General features: G+C 35.7%; 1 protein-coding gene across 2 annotated transcripts in view; it reads right to left on the bottom strand.

Annotated features, from left to right (window-relative positions):
- The window catches only part of SCAMP1 (secretory carrier membrane protein 1), a 37,166-nt gene that overhangs the window by 6,447 nt on the left and 12,080 nt on the right, over positions 1–18,639 (bottom strand). Inside the window, exons 2-9 of one of the 2 annotated variants that reach the window (XM_032212816.1) lie at positions 17,707–17,784; positions 16,787–16,885; positions 16,575–16,686; positions 14,954–15,082; positions 11,593–11,752; positions 9,110–9,211; positions 7,066–7,183; positions 3,895–3,958 (exon numbers count right to left, since the gene is read on the bottom strand). In XM_032212816.1, the coding sequence (XP_032068707.1) occupies positions 3,895–3,958; positions 7,066–7,183; positions 9,110–9,211; positions 11,593–11,752; positions 14,954–15,082; positions 16,575–16,686; positions 16,787–16,885; positions 17,707–17,784 (862 nt within the window). Of the gene's footprint in view, positions 1–366; positions 3,959–7,065; positions 7,184–9,109; positions 9,212–11,592; positions 11,753–14,953; positions 15,083–16,574; positions 16,687–16,786; positions 16,886–17,706; positions 17,785–18,639 lie in introns of those variants that run through there. The other variant, XM_032212815.1, reaches the window with a different exon arrangement.

Raw genomic sequence — 18,639 nt, 5'->3', positions numbered from 1 at the left:
CAATCCGGGTCCTCATTTTACCCACCTCGGAAGGATGGAAGGCTGAGTCAACCCTGAGCCGGTGAGATTTGAACCGCTGAACTGCTGATCTAGCAGTCAGCCTGCAGTGCTGCATTTAACCACTGCGCCACCTTGGCTCAAGAGTCCTGAAGGAGCCTGCAAATGTCATCTAGGAGCCCATATGATCTTTAAGAAATCATGGATGATGGGCATGGGGAAGGGTTGGAGAAGGGCAAATATTATTCATGTGGGGTCCTTTGTGCTATCTGAACTTGGTGGTTTTCTTGCAGGCATTCATTACCACACTAGTAACATCATCAGTGTCAGGACGGAGTGTGGTTTGCTTTCATTTTATATCCCTGTTAGTGTTGCTGTGAGAGGGCTTGGTGATTTCTTGATTAGGGTGTACTTTACTGTTAGATTGTATTCACTGGTGATTCCTTATTTGAGTATTGTTGATTTCTTGATAGCTGGTCTAGTGTTAATCTCTGCTCATATGGGTGTTGATTGCTAGTGAGGAAACCCCACTCCCTTCTAGCACTGAGGATATTACCTAGTTTGGTGATGAAATATCCACAAAAAACCCACCAAGTTCAGAAAGCACCAAGGACACCACAGTTCAACTCTGAGGTACAAAAGGTAAAAGTTTCCCCTGTCCAACTCTAGGGCACAGTGCTCATCTCTGTTTCTTGACCAAGGGATCCAGTGTTGTCCAAAGGCATTTTCCATGGCCACGTGGCACACTGCTACTTTCCCACTGAAGTGGTACCTATTAATCTGCTCACATTTGCATGTTTTCAAACTGCTAGGTGGGCAGCAGCTGGAATGGGAGCTCACCCCCACACATGACACTCAGTTCTCAATTCTGGGCTGTCAGCTTTGCAGCTGACAAGCTCTGCGTCTTTAGATGCTGAGCTATTGCGCCCCCCCCATGAGATAAGTGTTCTCTTCTAAGTATTATTCCTGTCACAACCCCCACTCCCCTCCAAAAAGTATGGTCAATTTGATGTCCATACTGGGGACATTCTAGAATAATTAAGCAATGGGTTTATGAACATTTAGTGAGCATTTAGGAAAGGTACATTGCTGGGCAGGGATCAGCATGATTTATTAATAATAAATCATGCCAACCTAACCCAGTGCCTCTTTCCATTAATGATTAATTTACTTGCATACAACACATCATGCCTTTAGCAAAGCTTTCAAGAAAGTGTCCCCATGAAATTCTAGTACAGAAAGCAAAAATTCACCTATGCTACCTATAGATAAATAGAAAGGTCACTGAACAAATATACCCAATGTCTGTGTCAAACTGAAAGTGCTGAGTGGAAGTCTCTAGACCTTTTCCGGGTCCTGTGCTGTTCAACATATTTATAGATGACTTAGATAAAGGGCTAGATGATAACATAAAACTACAATGATAACTTGTGCAAACTAAGAACATTGAGTGGTAGAGGGCACATCTTGGGAAACAGTACCAAAATTCAGCAGGACCTTGATGAGGCTACAGCAATGAGTAAAGCCATTAATCTCAGTAACAAGACAAAATCCTATGATTGTTTAGGAAAAATATGAAAGGTAAGAATGGGGATGTAGTAATGGGCAGTATATGTGAAAACTACCACATGTACTTGTGGAGAAGCCAAGAATGTTAGGTACCAATATAAACCTCAAAATTGATTTTGTTTTATCCATGGATGAGCTAATCTGTGAGTATCTATATATCCCCATATACACTCATACATAAGCCATCCATGCCTATGCTAACCTTGGGATTTTTTGACCAAAACTTCATGAAAAATGTGGGTCAGCTTTTTGTTTATATTTTGGTTAAAAATTCCAAGGTCAGCTTATTTGTGGGTGGGCTTACATGCGAGTATATACTGTACCTGGGTATTTTGGTAGACCACAAGGTTAAGGGCTGGAGGAGAAAAGACATGATATTTGTGTTCAAATATCTGAAGGGCTGTCATGTAGAAAACAAGCCAGGATTGATCAGAGTTGTTCCAAAAGATAAAATAAATAATGGATATAGATTACAAAGAAGCAATGTTCAGTCAGGCATCAAGGAAAATAGCAAAAGCTATTCAACAATGGAAGAAGACTGCCTTGGGAAAGGGTGGACTCTCCCCTGCACATGCAAAGCTAGGATAACTATTTGTTAGAATGCTACAGAATTCCCAGCCAGTCACAAAGTCCACACATCTTAAAATTGCCAAGGCTGAGAAAGACTAGATCAAATGCAGTCTAAGATCCTCTCCAAACATTACAATCTGGGATTCTAGAGTCTACTGAACATGTTAAACAAAGCATGGTTACATTTCATGTGGAAAAATTTAGAACATGAATTATTCATTTTTTTAAAAAATAAATTTTATGTCAGAATTCAGGACAATCAAATTTGCCAGTGTAATATGTAACCAAACAGAAGAGTAAAAATCTCTTAATGACAGAAATGGAATACCATTCAAATTATTAATTCATAGTATCTTTCAAATTATTATGCATTAACACCTAGAATTTAGAAACTCCAAAGGGAAAAGTGACCCGAAGAGGCAATTAAGTCTTAGAATAATATGAAGAATTAAAATAACAAAAAGCTGCCATATAGCACCATACTAAACTAATTACCATAAAGTGAATCTTCAATTTGCATTTAATAAAATGCACTTATTCAGATTAAATCTCATATGAAGGCTGAAGTATGTTAAAAGAATTCAAGTACATAATTATCAGTTTAGAAGCCTGATTAGATCTACAGTAATGTTAAAAATTTAAATAAGTTATTGATATTCAGATGTTTATACAAATACTAAACAGAGTGACTGACAAGACTAAAGATATAATAGCATTAAACACAAACGCACACTCTAAAAATGTCAGAGTTCTGAAGCACAAAATAAATTCCACTACAATTTAACACAAGTCAGAATGGAGTAGTTATTAGTGTTTTAAATATTGCTAAACAGATTCTGTTTAGAAATATGTGCTTCCTAGTCATGAATGGTGAAATCAAAAAGAACAAATATAACAACTGTGCCTCAGTTAAACCATAATTCTTTTCACTTCATGTTGCATTACTTGGATAAAGACATCTGTGCTCCAAGATATCTAATTAGAACACTATATACACCATGAAAACAGATCTTAACAAATACTATAACCGGACTGATAGACAATTTCTGGACCAGAACACTAGTGCAGCATAGTCAAAATTATTTTCATGCAGACTCAGATTATTAAAAAAATCTATTCTCCTAAAAAAAGAATTTACATTATCTATCATACTTATTTTAAGCTTACTTCTGTCCTTCATCAGCTGCTGGAGTTACAAAGCAGCAGCCAAAATTAAATGTTCAAAATTGTTAGCTTATTTTGTTTCTTCCGAAAATAGGGAAGCAAAGTGTTATGAACAGGGTTAATTCAAAGTGCTTGTCTCAAGTCAGGAGGAACAGTTCCACCGAGAGCGACACCCCATGGAAAACCAATATTGTTTGCTCATCTCAGAAGCTAAACTTGCTGTATGAATTTTTAAAGCTACTGTTCTAATTTTCATCAAATATCACGTACCTCAAAAAAATATGGAGAAAAAAAGTAACTATTGTAAGCTAGTAGTGTAGCTAGGAAGAACTTCTCATTAAAAAATTCTAAAAGGAATGAAATGATCTTTTTTTCTGTCTTAGCCCATGCACAGCTGAAAAGACATACATGCTGTGTGCATTTTTAACATGTCTTTAGGAATTGAAAAATAAAGTACAGCCAGACAATTTGTAACGTGTTTCATCTCTCTTGTCTACATTTGATTACCCTTGAAAGCATTTTGAGCAGCACTGGTTGCTGCTGTTGAGGCAGCATTTGCTGCAGCAGTTTGTACAGTTTTGTTGGACATCACACCTGTTGCAAATTCTTGCTGGGCCTTCTCAAAACTTGCTCCAGTTGTGCGGTATAAACCATGTACCTATAAAGAAGTCCAAAGAGAAAATTTGAGGCATGATTCAGGACATAATCATTATACAGAGGTTAACCAAATGTTTTAGGTCCCCAATTAAAAGGAAAATGCTGGATTTTATCACCGCTTTCAGTCATTGCACGGACTTTGAGATGTCCTATATTTGCAGACATTGCAAACTCTCTTCTTTGTCCAATGTTTTTGCTTTTTACAAAACCTAATAAGTTGCATCATTTGCTTAATAATGATACAGCTTATATGCTACAGTGGTATCCAAATGACGTGTTATAAACACCACTGTATATAATTGCATCCTAACTCACTAAGGTAAAGGAGTCCCTGAGGGTTTTACTCTGCTAGTCGTAGTCAATTTTAGAGAGTGGCGTTCATCTCTGCTTCTAAAGTAGCACTGTCCAAAGATGCTTTCATGGACATATGGTTAGCATGAAATCAGGTTGCAGTACAGAGCAAGTGGCAAAACACTCAGTGTTGGTACCTTCCCAGCAAAGTGGTACCTATTTATCTACTTGCATTTACATGCTTTCGAGCTGCTAGTCTGGCAGGGGTTGAGGCAAATGATGGGAGCTCAGTCCGTCATGCAAAATGGTAAGACTCGAACCACTGGAATTTCTCCAGCATCTTTTAAGCTACTGAGCCACCATGCATCCTAAGTAAAACCAAATAAATAAAGTTGATGTCTTGGCATATATGTAAACAAGAGTATATTAGATTTCTACACTAATTTTCATGGATAGAAGTTATTTTGGTTCAAAGAAACATCCTATATGGCTCTTTTAGATTATCATGATAAATTAAACAGGGTGAAGATTACAAGTAAGAAAATGGTTATGGGGCCTAGTAAATATTGCCTGCTGAGCAAATACATGGATCTGAGAAACCCTGAAAAAAATTCACCAAACACGAAGAGCAATTTAACTGAAATCTGTTGATAGAAATAATTTGAAATAATCAAATCAAATAATTTAATATGCACAGAGCTAAGATAGAAAAGCCAAACTAGAACAATATCCTTTAGTATCTTTCAGGAAGAATGGACTTCTTGCCGAATTTAAGAGCGATTAGAATTTAATATTTCTAATAACCTATAACTTTAAGAGTATTCAGTTAAGGGTGGAGGAACAGTAAAAGAATATTCAATAGCAAACTGTAGTCACAATTAAGATTGCAATCCTAAATATGTTTATAGGGGAATAAGTCTTACCGAAGTTAATAAGGCTTGCTTCTAAGTAAATTAGTTTAGAATTGCAGCATAAAGCAATACAATGAGATTACAACAGTATTTTCCCATGAATTATGAAAGCTGTTTCAGCCCAACAACTATTAATTATAGTAGACTAAAAAACAAATAAAAACTTTTAAAACTTTACAAATCTAAGTTACCAACAGTTTCTTGAACATGCTGGCTGAACTTAACAGATTAATGCTTGAAGTCGGAATTTGGCAAAGAGAAAAACATTCCCTAATAATTTTTTAGATCCAACTTATTTGAAGCTTTTTAAAAGATATTTAAAATATTATTGATATTTCAAATCACAGGATTAACTAAGATTTTTTTTCCCCTTTTCTTTTTCTGCCTATGATACTATCTATGACAGAAGATAAATCTAGTTGTAAACATAAACTATGACCCCTAGTGGTCAAATAAAAAGGCCACACAATATTTCATTGGCATTGGTTATGATACAATTGAAAAAAATGGAAACTAAATCTATTTAAGGTATATCCGAGGGCAATTTCTGTTCACTAGCTCTAAGAATTAAAATCAATATAATATATACTATTAAGGGCCCGGACTCAGATGCTGAGGAAGAGGCTCCAGCAGAACCTATAGAATTCAGCCCCAGGAGTCACAAAGCCAAGGATTACCTCAAGTTACTCAAACACAAGCACTGCAGATAGACCAGTCAAGTGACAATGACTTAAGACCACCAGCCCCATACAGTGACTAGAATGCAGAGCAGAGAAGTTCTATGAGGCTCCTTGCCAAACAAGAGAGTAAAACTCTTGATTGAAGACAGCTGGCTGAAGCCTGATTTAAGAGACAGACCTGACCCATTATTGTTCCTTGGAATCAACTGTTTGATTTCTGGTGGCTCTTGCACACAAGTTTCAATTGGACTCTGCCTGAGAAATTCTGGCCTCTGGACTAGATGACAGCCCTGATTTGGCTTTTAAAACCTTGCACTGAATGTAGCCTTTTGCATGCTGCTGTTAAAAGCAACCATTTAGGCAAGCTATTTGACTCTGTTTTTGTTTGCATTTGTTGTCTGCTGTTATCTTCCAGACTTTAAGCAAACTGCTAATTACCACAGCAGCTGTACAATGGGCATGTCCATTTGAAACAAGAAACAGGACATATATATTGCTTACCTTATTCAGGTGTCTGTTTTTGTGGTCTCAAGATTCTTCAGAAAGTTTATGATTTAATGTTCAACTTTTGAGTATTGCCAAGGGGTTTTTATTCCTCCGAATGAAATGTAATATTTTAATCCTATTCTGTTATTTCTTTACATGTCTATCTGTTCTCACACGTAGGTTACTACTGCAGTTATTTCTTCAATTAAACTTTAGTTTGTATTTTTCCACTTATATTTTGAAACAGTAAATAAAAGCATGTGGAAATGAACAAATCCACAATTCTGACCAGAATAAAGTCTACAGAGAGGGGATGGATAGGAAAATTCTTATGGCAAGAGTTCACACTTTTAAAATTGGATGCAACACATCTGGTTTCTAAATATTAAAATGCAGAATTTTTAAGAAATACTGCAGGAAAGAATAAAAGTAATTTGTTGTTGTTGTTGTGTATAATCTTGAAATAATCCCTAATTTCATAATGGGTTCTCTTCGCAAGAGATCTTAAAATAAAACAAGCTCTAAATCAACCTAATTTGCTATTTTTTAAAATTTAATAATGAAAGAAATCTATTTTATTTATTTAATTTCTAAATATGGTATATCAAATATGAATAGTATCAAGAAAGAATTTAGTCAACCCATCTGGGTATAGCTACTTATTTTTACAACTGTAATCAGTTTGATTGGCTAAAACATGTTTAAAAAATTCAATTTTTCTGGATGAAAAAAACACTTACCTTTTTAAACATGATTAGTGAAATGACTGCAGAAGCTGTAAAAAGTGCTGCTATGACTATCATCATAATGCCTACTGGAATGCTCTGGTTAAGTCCAGTGAGAGATGAAATCCATCCACTAAAGAAAATATAGAGAGCTCTAAAAACACATCTATAATACTCTTCAAAGAAATATGGTTATTTCCCCCTCCATCACTATGTTTTAAAAGAAAATATCATTTTCCTCTATGGATTACGGAGTAAGTTTTTAAAGCATATTTTAAAAACCCACTCCTAAAAGAATTGAAAACACAAATACTTCATGTTTATGGTTTTTTTGGAGGGGTGAGAGGACAGTAAGCAGTCCTGAATTATTTTACCATCTTATTGGATTTCTTTAAATTGCCTATATTAAACTAGAATTACATTTAATAAAGTATATCTCATGCAAGCATACTGAAAGTTGCTATTTAAATTACACAATACTTAATTAAGCTTTCCTTTCTTGATTTAGATACCGCTTGAAAATATGGACCATTAATTATATCATATTTTATGCCAAGAATTCTTGAAGTTTTATTTAAACTGAAAAGCAACCATATGCCTATGGATAGAAAACAAAGCTAAATTATTTACAGCATGTGGTATAGCACACGATGACTCAACCAAGTGACTGGGTGGTTTAAAATTCTAAAGTTATAAAACAATTAATTTGTCTTTTTAACTTTTAATGAATTTTGAGGCCTTGTTGATCTGGTTTTTTTTTTAAAGATGCTAGGGTCTTAATGAAGCCTAGATTGGACATATATACAATAAAATTATAAAGACATATTCTCTTTTTTATTAATCCAATAGTAGGCCACGACATTTTCACTTAAAAATATGAGCATAGATTAAGAAAGCTATTCTTGTAATATTATTCCAGCATTCAGTTTGCTGCAGCAAGTCTACAATATATGGACTGAATTAGATATATATAAAGAAAAAAAAGAATAAAACAAATACTGCAATTCAGGCAGAATGAATCTGAATTAGGACTGGAAGAAATCAGCAACCTCAAACAGGAGTCACCAACCTTTCGGATCTCAGGGACCATTATATTCATAATTTTAAAACCAACGGACCACTAATATGATTTTTAAAAAAGATAAATAGTATTTAGTGCAATATAAAAATGCAAATAATTTTTCTATGGACCACCAAAATTTTCCCATGGATCACCAGTTGGTGACTGCTGACCTAAAAGAACATGTCATCTTCAAAATGTTGAACCACAGTTCCTATCAGTCTCATTTCAGTATACTGGAATTAGAATGGTTGAAAACTGTGGTTCAACAATATTCGATCAACGGTTCCCACTTCTGCACAAGAAGGTACAATTTAAACTCACAATAAAGGCTGCTCTCTGACTCCTATGATAAAACAGTTTACCTAATTCTGAACTAGGCTCCATGCAAAATTGAACTAAAGGATGTCCTCATCCCCCACCCATCAGTGCAGTTTTCTCGGTTCTGATAATCTGGACAAATGAGAAGCCTCCATCAGCAAACATGACAAGGATATCAGGCATGTGTTATTCCACCAATAGTCATCCTCCTTGCAACTAGCCAATGGCCTGGCCTGACACCCATTCTATCTCTTGGCATGCCCTGATTCCTCACACCACTTGCCTACTGATTTTGATAATATCTTATTATTGCAAACACCCAATGTTTAACTTTGTAAAAGATTTAAAAAGAAATGGATCATAATACCTTTGCAAAAAATTACAAGCTATTGCTCTCACCACATAAGAAGTGGTGATGCAAGGATTATAATTTAGTACTGCAGCTAATTCTGATGACTGCTAGCACTTTGGAAGTTCAAATCTCACCAGCTCAAGGCTGACTCAGTCTTTCCTCCTTCCAAGGTTGGTAAAATGAGGACCCAGATTGTTGGGGACAATATGCCAACTCTGAAAACTGCTTAGACAGGGCTGTAAAACACTGTGGAGCACTATACAAGCCTAAGTGCTATTGCTGTTGCTACATACATTTACCAGAGAATAATACAACAGGACACTTACCAGTTCCCCCAACCTTGGAATCCTACAGCTTGAAGGACATGCACAGCAAATTGACAAATGTATACAAAGAAGAAAACAAAGAACCTGAATGAGCTATCGCTCCTGAAAGAGAAGGAAAGGGGAAAAAATGAGATATTCTCTTAATACTTGACAAACAAAATAGCGAGTCTGTCATAAGGTTAACAGAACAAGCGAGTGAAAACACTTCAAACATCTCTTGTATATAAATTCTCTTTTATGACTGTATAAAACCGCTGGAAATCAGAACTTTCAGAAGCATTCTTACATAACTGACCAATTACAATAAACACTACCAGAAAGTTAAACAACAGATGCAAAACACAGGAGTTAAAAGCAAATAAAGCAACTACAAAATAAGCGTAACAATATTGCAAAAGAAGTACTGGAAACTATGTTTCACACTATATTGTCATTTTATTCATTAAGATGTCCACTAGCAATTTTTCCATCTCTCATTTTCTTACTGAAGCAAAGTAATTTAAGTCAGCAATGCATTTTCTTGCCCAGCTAACATTCCAAGGAAAGTATAATATTACTTCATTTTACAGAAGTGCATGATAAGAACATTTTAGAAGAAATATAATTCAGGGGTACACCAGTTTGGATTCTCAGTAGTCGTGCACAGGTCCTTTTATGTCTTGAACAGCTTCTCCCTATATGCTTTACTATATTATTATACTGCAGTCCAGAGTTACTTCAAAAGATAAATTGTTCGCCTCAACAATGATCTGTGAGGGAGCAAAACAGACCAACTGCTGTGCCAACTGACACCTTCTGGTAACTGCATGGTATCAACTTCATGTATTATTTCAAGTCTACCATTGTTGTAAGGAGCTTGGGATCCCTTCCAAGTACATTGCTGATTAAGCAAATACAGACACCCCTCAAATTAGAAGTAGTTGCTTAGCAATGGTTTGGAATTATGAGAGTCCTAACTCAAAGTTCTGAAAGCCTCCCCCCGCCCAGGGATGGCACTTTGTATGCTGGGCAGTTGGTCCTCATTTATGGCCATTTGCAGTATCCCACAGTCATATGATCACAATTTATGATGTTTTTGCCAAAAAACGGGGTTTACTTCCATTTTTCAGCAAAAACACCCTATAGCAAACAAGGGATTCACTCAACGACCACTACAAAAGTTCGTAAAATTAGGTTGGTGATGATCTGCTTTACATGTGTATGTATGACCACAATGGATGTTTTTCTGAAAGTAAAACCAATTGTAAAATAAGACCTAGCATGATTTTTCAGGATGCTCGAAATATAAGCCATACCCAAAAATACGCCCCACTTAAGATCATCAGCCAGGCGGACACATTTAGTAACGTATTTCCCTGAAAATAAGACTTAATCAGGAAATAAGCCCTCTTCGTCTCTTGATGTAAAAATTAATATAAGACCTGGTCTTATTTTCAGGGAAACACGGGTATTATGGTCATAAATTGAGGCTTACCGTATTTTTCGGAGTATAAGATGCACCAGAGTATAACTTTTTAAAAAAGTTTTTGCACTCTTCAAACCTTGCGAAAATGGGCCCTTTTTTTAAAATAGCCCTTCGGAGGCTTGTAGTGTGCTTCTGGGGGGCGGGGGGAAACCGAGCAAAAAACAGCCCGTTTTGTGTCAAAAAAAGAGCATGGATAATCTTTATGAAGCTTATAGTATGCAGGGGGCGGGGGGGGGGCAAAAATGGGCCGCTTTTCACTCATTTCTGCCTCTCCAGCCCCCAGGAGCTCTCTGAAAGCCTTCTAAAAGCTATGCATGGCCATTTTAGTGAAGGAGGTAGAGTTTTAGCAGGCAAAATATGCTGCATTCAGTGTATAAGACACACCCAGATTTTCAGCCTCTTTCTTGAGGAAAAAAAGTGAGTCTTATACTATGAAAAATATGGTAACTATACATCCAAATGTTACAAAATAAATCAACTTTGAATATTATTGATATTAAATTGTAAAACCTGAGTTAAGTAATATTTTAGATAGCTATATTTTTGTCAATGTATGGGTAGTCCTTGACTTACAATCATTCATTTAATGACTATTTGAAGTCGTAATGACACTGAAAAAGTGACCTCTGGTCTTTTTTCCACACTTATGACCACTGTAATATCGCCATAATCACGTGAACAAAATTTGGACACTTGGCAACTGGTTCATTTTTATGACAGTTGCAGTGTGCCAGGATCATGGAATCGCCTTCTGCAGCCTTTTGACAAGCAAAGACAATGCGGGAAGCCAGATTCACTTAACAACTGTGTTACTAATTTAACTGCAGTGATTCACATAACAGCTGTGGCAAGAAAGGTCGTAAAATGGAGCAAAACTCACAACTGTCATGCTTAACAATGGAAACTTCAGGATCCATTGTGGTCGTAATTTGAGGACTATTTGCTTTTTTAATTAACTGAAAAAAGTCAATTAGATATCTTTTTAATAGCACAAATTACAAATTAGGTAATACTTTACCTGAAAGCTCCATAAAGTGGTCTGTACCAGCAGACGAAAGAACATGGAGTAAAAAGCAAGAACCAGAGAATACTCAGTCCAAAGTCAACTCCTCGCATGGGCTGAAGGCAAAACCAAGCCAGACATCCAAAAATATTAAGAAATAATGTCACTGCATGGACTGAAAGAAGGGAAGAGAAGAGTAGAGTTAAAATTGTGTTTCTGTATTTCTATAACTAATAACAGAGCAATATATCAAACTGAATAAGCCATCTTTATCAATCAGAAGTTTGTCATTGTAATCAGTTGCATGAATTCTTTTTACTATTCTATGCTAAAAAAACTTATTTTTAAGCATTTTTCCAACAACTATTCAAAAGGAAATTATTTTCTATTAAACCTAATTGTGTAATATGCATTAGCCAGGAATCACCAACAAAGGGTTGCAAGGAAAGGGAAGAGGAATATTCTATGATACCAAATCTTAACCCCTTGTGAGAGACTATTAGAGGATCCTGTGATTTCAAATAAGCTTCAGATGCTTTATAGGAAATCCGGACAGGAGGAGGAATTTGAAAATCCATAATGTCGACATGGGACCTTGGTCCTGAGATAAAGCCCGCTTCTCCAAAATAAAATGAAACCTGTAGCCCTTCATGAAACTATAATATATTGCAACTCAGATGTATTGGAAGGCCACAGGTTTTTCACCCTTACATAAGGGAAAAAGTCAGAACATAAATATCTGACATGCTAACTCAAACAGCATACAGTACACCTAGCATACTCTGAGCTGGATGTAAACTTTCTTCACCTAGCAGTCAGGACCGTTGAGTAGTGTTCTGTCCAAAACATGGTTAGCAACACTGGAAGGATGTCAGATTTCCCTCTCTATTTTCCCTACCCATATAATTCCGAGAGTTTTTCAGTACAGATAGTCCCTGACTTGGAACCATTCACTTAGTGACTGTTAGAAGTTGCAATGGCACTTCAGCTGACTGTGATCTGCAGTTCAGTGGTTCAGATCTCACCGGCTCAAGGTCGACTCAGCCTTCCATCCTTCCGAGGTGGGTGAAATGAGGACCCAGATTGTGGGGGCAAGTTGCTGACTCAATTTGCTAAAAAATTTGTAAACCGCTTAGAGAGGGCCAAAAGCCCTATGAAGCGGTATATAAGTCTAATTAATTAATTAATTAATTAATTATTAATTAATTAATTAACAAAAAGAAGTGACCTATGACCATTTACCACATTTACAAACATTTCATTTCATTTCATTTACTTTATTTGTATGCCGCCCTTTTCCCTAAGGGGACTCAGGGCGACTCACAATTCAGGGGGAGGGAAGGACAAACAAGTTACAAACATGAAGACAATACATCATTAAAAAAGCACAACAGTCATACTATTCGAGTGGGGTTGGAGTCTTTAACCCCAGGCCTGTCGGGACAGCCAGGATTTAAGGGCTACGCGGAAGGTCTGGAGGGTTGCAGCATCCCTGTGGTCATGTGATTTAAATTCAGATACTTGACAATTGGCTCATATTTATGACGGTTGCAGAGTTCTGGGGTCATGTGATCAGCTTTTGCCATTTTTTGACAAATAAAGTCAATGGGGAAACTAGATTCACTTAACCACTGTGGCAAGAAAAGTCATAAAATTTGGCAAAATTTACTTAACAACGGTCTTGTTCAGCAATGGAAATTTTGGGGTTCAACTGGGGTCATAAGATCAGGACTATCTGTAATTATCTTAATCACTATAAATGATTAACTTCCTGACAATCTGCATCTATTCATAACTGCAAAATACTCTACTTATAATCATTCCAATTATATAATTTTGAAAAAAAAAGAGGCTGAAATAAAACTTAGCCTTTTCAATTTCTGTCTTAGATTATAACAATTTATGTGTTTGTAAAAGTATGATAAAAGTTTTTACTTCTGAAATAAACATTAACCCTATATATTACAGAAGCAAGCAGTAGTTCTTGCTTTAGCAGCTGATGTTTCTACAATAATTACAGGATGTACAGAGTTTTGTAGATACTATTTAATTATCTGAAAGCTGGGCCAGTAAATACATACAGGAATAGCACAATACCCTATAATTCTTATATCAAATTATATACTGCTTAAGTCATTTGCAAGTTCCTATTAGTTCAAACAAGTTAAGTTACATAAAAAATTGTGATCATTTGTACATATACTCTATACGAAAGTTTTCATGTATGAATTATGAAATCTTGGTGGTAGAATTCTACATGAAGCACAAAATTGGTACAGGATTCTGGTTAGGCTCATATATATATATATATATATATATATATATATATATATATATATATATGTTTTTTTATTTGTGCTGATAAATAAATAAACTCTAAATATATATATATTTGTGTTGTATTTGTGCTGATATATATATATATATATATATATATATATATATATATATATATATATATATATATATATATATATATACGTACATACATACATACATACATACATACATACATGACATAAGCAGCAAATATAATAAATAATTAAATAGAAAGTTCCCAGGACTAAAATAAATGCATTTATCTCTTAACACCTGTATATCTGAAGTATACTATCCTTCAGGGGCCTTTGCAAATAATAGGGCTCTTTCCTTGCAGATGAAATATCCCTGTACAATATATCTATTATGAATGAAGACAAATATACATGTCCCAGAATAATGATGCAAAAACAAATTTGAGGACTGGAGATTTACTCTTTGGAGCGTTCAGAATCATGCTGGAGCTTCATCTTCTGACTATGTAGGGCAAACAGGGAAGAAGCTAACCACCAGATTGCAAAAATATAAGTGAGCAGTCAGAAAGGAAACTGAACTCATTGGTAGCCTCACGCTGCAATGAACAGGGACATACATTTAATTTTGCAATTACTAAGATCATTGGTCAAGCAGGTACAAAGATTGCCAGGGAAATGATTGAAGCCTGGGAAACGGGCCTGTTGTCAGTTAACAGGAGTGTTGATTCACCACTAGCTTATCAAATATTTAGGAGCTGAGGGCTTGGTAGCACAAGGAAATGACAGCCAATCGCCAGCCACCACCACACCAATCAACCAATAGGAAGGCACAACTATAAACACAACTCACAGAACAATCTAGTAGAGAGAAGTTCCCTAAGATGGGCTCCAGCATGAGTCTGAAAACTCGGAAGAGTAAATCTTCATTTTGTAATATATCTACTCCTTGAAACTATGAAGTACTTCCAGGCCCTTCCAAGAACTTCTGGTCCTAAATTTTTCTTTATGAAAATATTCTGTCATTGAAACATTACCTAAATATAATTCAAGATTATAAAATATGTTCCATAGGTATTACTTACACATCCACAAATAGTACATAATCTTTACTGTTTTCTGGAACTCTACAGGGATGTCTACTGAGAAATCCTGGTAAAAACAAGGGCCCACTGGGAAATTTCCTGGCAGTGGTGGCCAATTGTTCTTTCTTCCTGCAACAGCAAAAGGCAAATGCTTTGGTACACGTTAAGGGTCACTTCACATTTTTCATTTTATAATTTCTGAAGAAAAGTTTATGGATCGTCTCCTCCTTAAACAGATTTCATTCCAACAACAATGTGCACATACAAACAAACATATGCTTAATTTCCCATAGAGAATGGTAACTGACTGAAAAAAGTTTTGAAATCCTACAAATATCGTACCCCTGAATTAACAGAAGTCAGACATTATTTATTTTCACTTGCAAATGCATTCATTAAAAGAGGCTTCACATAAAGTAGGGGGAATCGCCAGTCTGTGGCTTTAACTCTACACAGCAATTTCCTTTTAGAAAAGCCATTACTACCAATGGAAGCTTTCTTCAGTCAAATTACTGTGTTGGAATCATAACTCAAAAGACAAGAGCTAATTCACTCCACACACTGTGAATCTCACCAAAATAGTCTCCTATGTTACAATTAGTGTTGTATATGAATGTGAGGATGAGAAAAAAATGTTATTGGAAGTGGCCCTGCTATGCCTTTGTATCCCATCTCCTACAGGTTCTCCAAGAAAGTGATGTTGGCCTTCGGTGAGAAAAAAGACTCTCACATATCCTTAATTATGAAAACAAGATAATTAAAAAATTAATTAAAAGAGTTTATTTCTTAAAATACACAAAATTCCAATACCTAGACAGAATCATTACAATGCATTTAACTTCCAATTAAAATGAGTTGAATATAATTGAGGTTGCAATTCTAGGCAATTTTTCCTGCACAGTTATTTGGAGTCCTTACATTAATGGAATATAAGCACCAATCAATAAACCAACCAGCAGTTTTAAGCATGGACCAGGCTACATGGTTAGAGAAACTTCACTGATTGTTCATTTTCATAGCTAGTCTATTTCAAGAAGGAACATAAATAAATTCATTAAGTAAACTAAGACTGAAACGGCTAAATGTTAAAATGTTGTAACAATGGCCTTTTCCCTATTATTAAAAGGAAATTCTTTTCTCTCTCTTGACAATTATTTCTATCCCCAGGGAAACCACTAATGTGAAGAACAATAGTTTAAAACTGGTAGAAAACAATCTTCTTATGAATAATCTAGCATCAAGTGTCTGAAAGTGTCATCTGTCACTTGCACTTTTAGGGGAAGACCGATGAAGTCTTCCTCAAATTCAGTTCACTTCTAGGTGACTATACAAACAGGTCCACATTGTTTTCTTGGCAACTAGAGTGAAAGTGATTAAGGGCTGTTTTGCTTTCTAAACCTGGCCTACAGTCCAGAAATTTCCATATGGTCTCTACTGAATTATTACTGGTATCTTCTAGCTTTTCCATGATCAGTCAATACTGGCTAGGTGCTGCCATCTACTGTAACAAAAATTGACAAATTTCAGACAATAAACTGCTAGCATCAAGTTATTTTTTTACCATTGCAATGTCAGCTTTGAGGATCACCACAGCACACCGTCTTAAGATACATCAACCTACCTCCCTGCTGATTGAGACTCTGCATCTCTCTTTCCCTGCGATCTAGTTCAGCTGCTTTTCGCTCTAATTCTTCCTGTCGCTTAAGCAGTTCAGCCTGGGCCAAGGCATGCTCCTAGCGAAAAATAAATGCATAAATAAGCAGTAAAAATTGGTCTGCATAAAAACGTTAACTTTCATTATGGAGATTCTGTTATAAATAATCCCAAATATACCTTTGCAATTTGAGTATAAGCAGGTGGTTCCTCAGTTGGTTTCATTATAGCAGGTTGTGTACTAGGCACATTAGGAATTTTGACATTTCCTGGTGGTGCCTAGTAAATTAAAAAAAAAAACAAATTATTTCTGAGACACTCCTCAGATCTTATCTATCTTACATTATACAGGAACGCAAGATATATGTGAAGCATTACTACAATTTGCTGGATACTTTATGCATTTCATAAACTATGTATGGAAGTACTAGTGATATCTAATCTGCTAAACTTTACAAGGTAGTCGTATTATCAGACTATAAGATTACACTTTGTTTTTAAAATAGCCTGCTTCAAACATTGTTTATTAAAATACAAATAGGGTTTGGTCTCTGAAAATATAATGAATTCAATAATTATAGTCAAATAAACATGGAGGTATAAGGGTAACGTATAATATTTGAGTTAAAATGCTTGAATTAATATGAATTATGCTTGATGACTGTGGAAGAGATGCACGAAAGCCTTTTGTAACCAACTGATACACTTTCTACAGTATGTAAAGAAGGAAGATTTTATGTGTTGTATTTGTTTTGAAAATAAAAATAAATTCTATTTAAAAAGAAAAGAGGGGGGAGAACCGCTCCTCTGGGGGTTGGGGTATCTTTAGCAGGTCAGAAAGGGATGTGTGAATGTTGACGTTTATTGTGCATGTCTTGATTTGGGGAATGAATCCAGTAACAGGAAGAGGCCTAAATGAAGGGCTGTTTTATAAGACGACGGCATTGAACACTGCTTGCTGAAAAGGAGAGTTGCGGTGAATTATGAAAATAAACCTTTGTGTCAGGGGAAAAAAAAAAGAAAATATAATTAATTCAAAGTAGCACATACAAATTTTGCAGATTAAAAATGCCATCTAAAAGAAAGATAGAAATGCTTACCGTTCTGGAGTCTGAGAAAGGGTTGTACTCCTCTAATCCTGGTGGAACATTTCTAGTCACTTGTGTAACGGAAGGATCCTACCAACAGCCGGGGGGGGGGGGAGAAAAAATTATACAAAATATGTATAAACTAGCACTGGTCCCCAGATATGAATCAAAGTCAACACTGAATGCATAGTTTGAGGTTTGTAATATTTATTTAACTAGATTCCTTCTAGAACTCATCACAAAATCAACTTCTCTATATTAAATTACATTAGTAAGGAATTATCCTGCTATCCCTGTTTTTTTTCCAAAAGGTTGACATATCCTTACAGTAAGCAGGACAATTCATTTAAAGGAAATGTTGTTTTTATACTGAATTGCTTGCCCAGAATCATGTCCTGTCGGACTCCAACATCTCAAAAATATATATTATTTAAGATAGTTATTCTTTAACAATGAAAGAAATGTCAGAATACAGTGAGGAACAGTTGAATTAACTTAATCAATCTTCATTTCTCTCACTTGTGCCTTGCTATTACTCTTCAGTACAAGTATATTATCAACATCAGAATATTATAAATATTACTTTATGGTTATATGTTGTAAAAGTATCATGATAAAGCCATTTTTTCTAATTTATTTCTTTTGATTTCACTTTTATACGTATGGATAGATGTGTTCTTCCCCAGTTCACTAAACACGACAAACCTTCTGAAGTTCACTCAAAGATTCCTTTATTAGGAGCACCAGCAGCCCCGGCCAAAAGTTTCTCTCTCATCACAGGCTGACAATCTGTCCATCCAGGAAATGAATAGCTATCTGCCACATCTATTCAGCTCCGCCCTCTGCCTTTTATTCCCAGAGCTAGGGTGGGGCTTTGCTAGCAGCAGTGGCTCTTCCTTCCCAAGGTTCAGCCCATGGATTTCCACTGCTCTCCTCTCCTCTGCT

This window comes from Thamnophis elegans, chromosome 3 (assembly GCF_009769535.1).
Source record: "Thamnophis elegans isolate rThaEle1 chromosome 3, rThaEle1.pri, whole genome shotgun sequence".
Taxonomy (NCBI): domain Eukaryota; kingdom Metazoa; phylum Chordata; class Lepidosauria; order Squamata; family Colubridae; genus Thamnophis; species Thamnophis elegans.
Note: the sequence above shows the minus strand (reverse complement) of the source record. Positions and strands in the feature narration are given on the sequence as shown.